Below are 1,414 nucleotides of genomic sequence, written 5' to 3' on the forward strand. Positions count from 1 at the left end.
GGGGGGGCTCGTGAGAAAGACAGTGATGGGAAAGAAATGAAAAAAATGGGGTGGGTGACTTCAGTAAAGATGGGGCAAAGAGCTAGGGGTGATCTGGGAGGGATGTGAACTGCAGCCAAGAGTGAAAGGCTACAACGCAGCCGGCGACGAGAGGTTAAGAAAGCCCATGAAGGGTGGGACGAGGGTGGGGGCAGCGAAGTGCCAAGAAAAGGAGTACAAGGGGGGGCAGGGAGACCAGAGCCTGAAGCCGAGGGGACAAAATGGGGGCTGCAGAACCAGGAAAGAGCGGAATGTGAGAGCACTGAGGCGACAAGGTCGGCCAGGTCTGATGGGAGGAGTTCGGAGGCGAAGAGGCAACCCCGGGGACATTGGAGGGGCCCATGTGGGCGGGGGTGTGGAGACGCCCGGCCCAGCCCCCTTTGCCAGGCAGCATTTCAGTTTTCCCCCACGCTCTCCACGAGCTTCTCTGAAGGGAGAGAGCCACAAGGGGTCGTTACCCAGGCGGTCACCCAGCTCCCGCCGCCTCCGCTCCCGCCGCTCCCACCAGCTGAAGTGACACATGCAACTCCTCTTCCCCGGCCACGGCCGCTCGACAGCCCGTCTGCCAGCCACGCTCCCGCGAGACAATTGGTCTTTCTCGCGAGATTCAGGCTGCCGGAGGGCCGGTTGTCGCGAGAAACCTGCGGGCGGGGGAGGAAAAGGAGTGATGAAGGAGCATGCGCATTGTGCTCCTAGGAAGAGAGGTTGATGGCCAGTAGGCGGAGCTCGTAAACCGTTGAAAAGGATAGAGAGCGGCTGTTGAACTAAATTGGACTTTGGTGATGGGCGCGCTGAAGGGGACGCTGGTGGAAACGCAAGAGAAATCCACACGAGTTAGAAATTACTCCCTACGGATGACCCCGAGGGACGTTGCTCCTGTGTCTAGGATCCACCCTGGAGTATTGACTAAGACTATTGAATAAATTACTCATCTGCGGGAAGATTTCAGCTGGATAAGGCGTTTGATTTAGTTTTAATGCCATACTCTAAATTGGCAGCGCTGGTGGAGGAGTGCTTAAGGTATTTGACTGTTAACCCGAAGGCTGGTGGTTCAAACCCAGCAGCCACTTCTCAGAAAATGTACTTTCGTACAAGGAGGGGTCGCTATGCGTTAGATTGACTGGAGGGCAGTATATTTGGTTTATTTTACCCTAAATTGGCTGAATTATTTTTTAAAAAAAATAATAGCAGCAGTGACGTCACTGGGGGGGGTGCGGACCGTACTAAGACATTGTCAGAGGGGTTAACACCAACATGATACTGTCTATAAAACTTTTTGTCCAGTGTTTCAACAGAAATTTATTGTTTTTATAAAAAATCCCTATGGTTAGGGATTTCTTAAGTCCAGCTTAACATACGGCACATAACAACAACA

General features: G+C 53.0%; 1 protein-coding gene across 1 annotated transcript in view; it reads right to left on the reverse strand.

Moving 5' to 3' along the window:
- DENR (density regulated re-initiation and release factor) overlaps window positions 1–1,414 on the reverse strand; it is a 20,439-nt gene that overhangs the window by 15,956 nt on the left and 3,069 nt on the right. Inside the window, exon 2 of the mRNA XM_042780596.1 lies at window positions 498–680. Within this exon, the coding sequence (XP_042636530.1) occupies window positions 498–680 (183 nt within the window). The remainder of the gene's footprint in view (window positions 1–497; window positions 681–1,414) is intronic.

Source organism: Orycteropus afer, unplaced genomic scaffold, assembly GCF_000298275.1.
Source record: "Orycteropus afer afer isolate SDZICR_OR568_19922 unplaced genomic scaffold, OryAfe1.0 scaffold00048, whole genome shotgun sequence".
Classification (NCBI taxonomy): Eukaryota; Metazoa; Chordata; class Mammalia; order Tubulidentata; family Orycteropodidae; genus Orycteropus; species Orycteropus afer.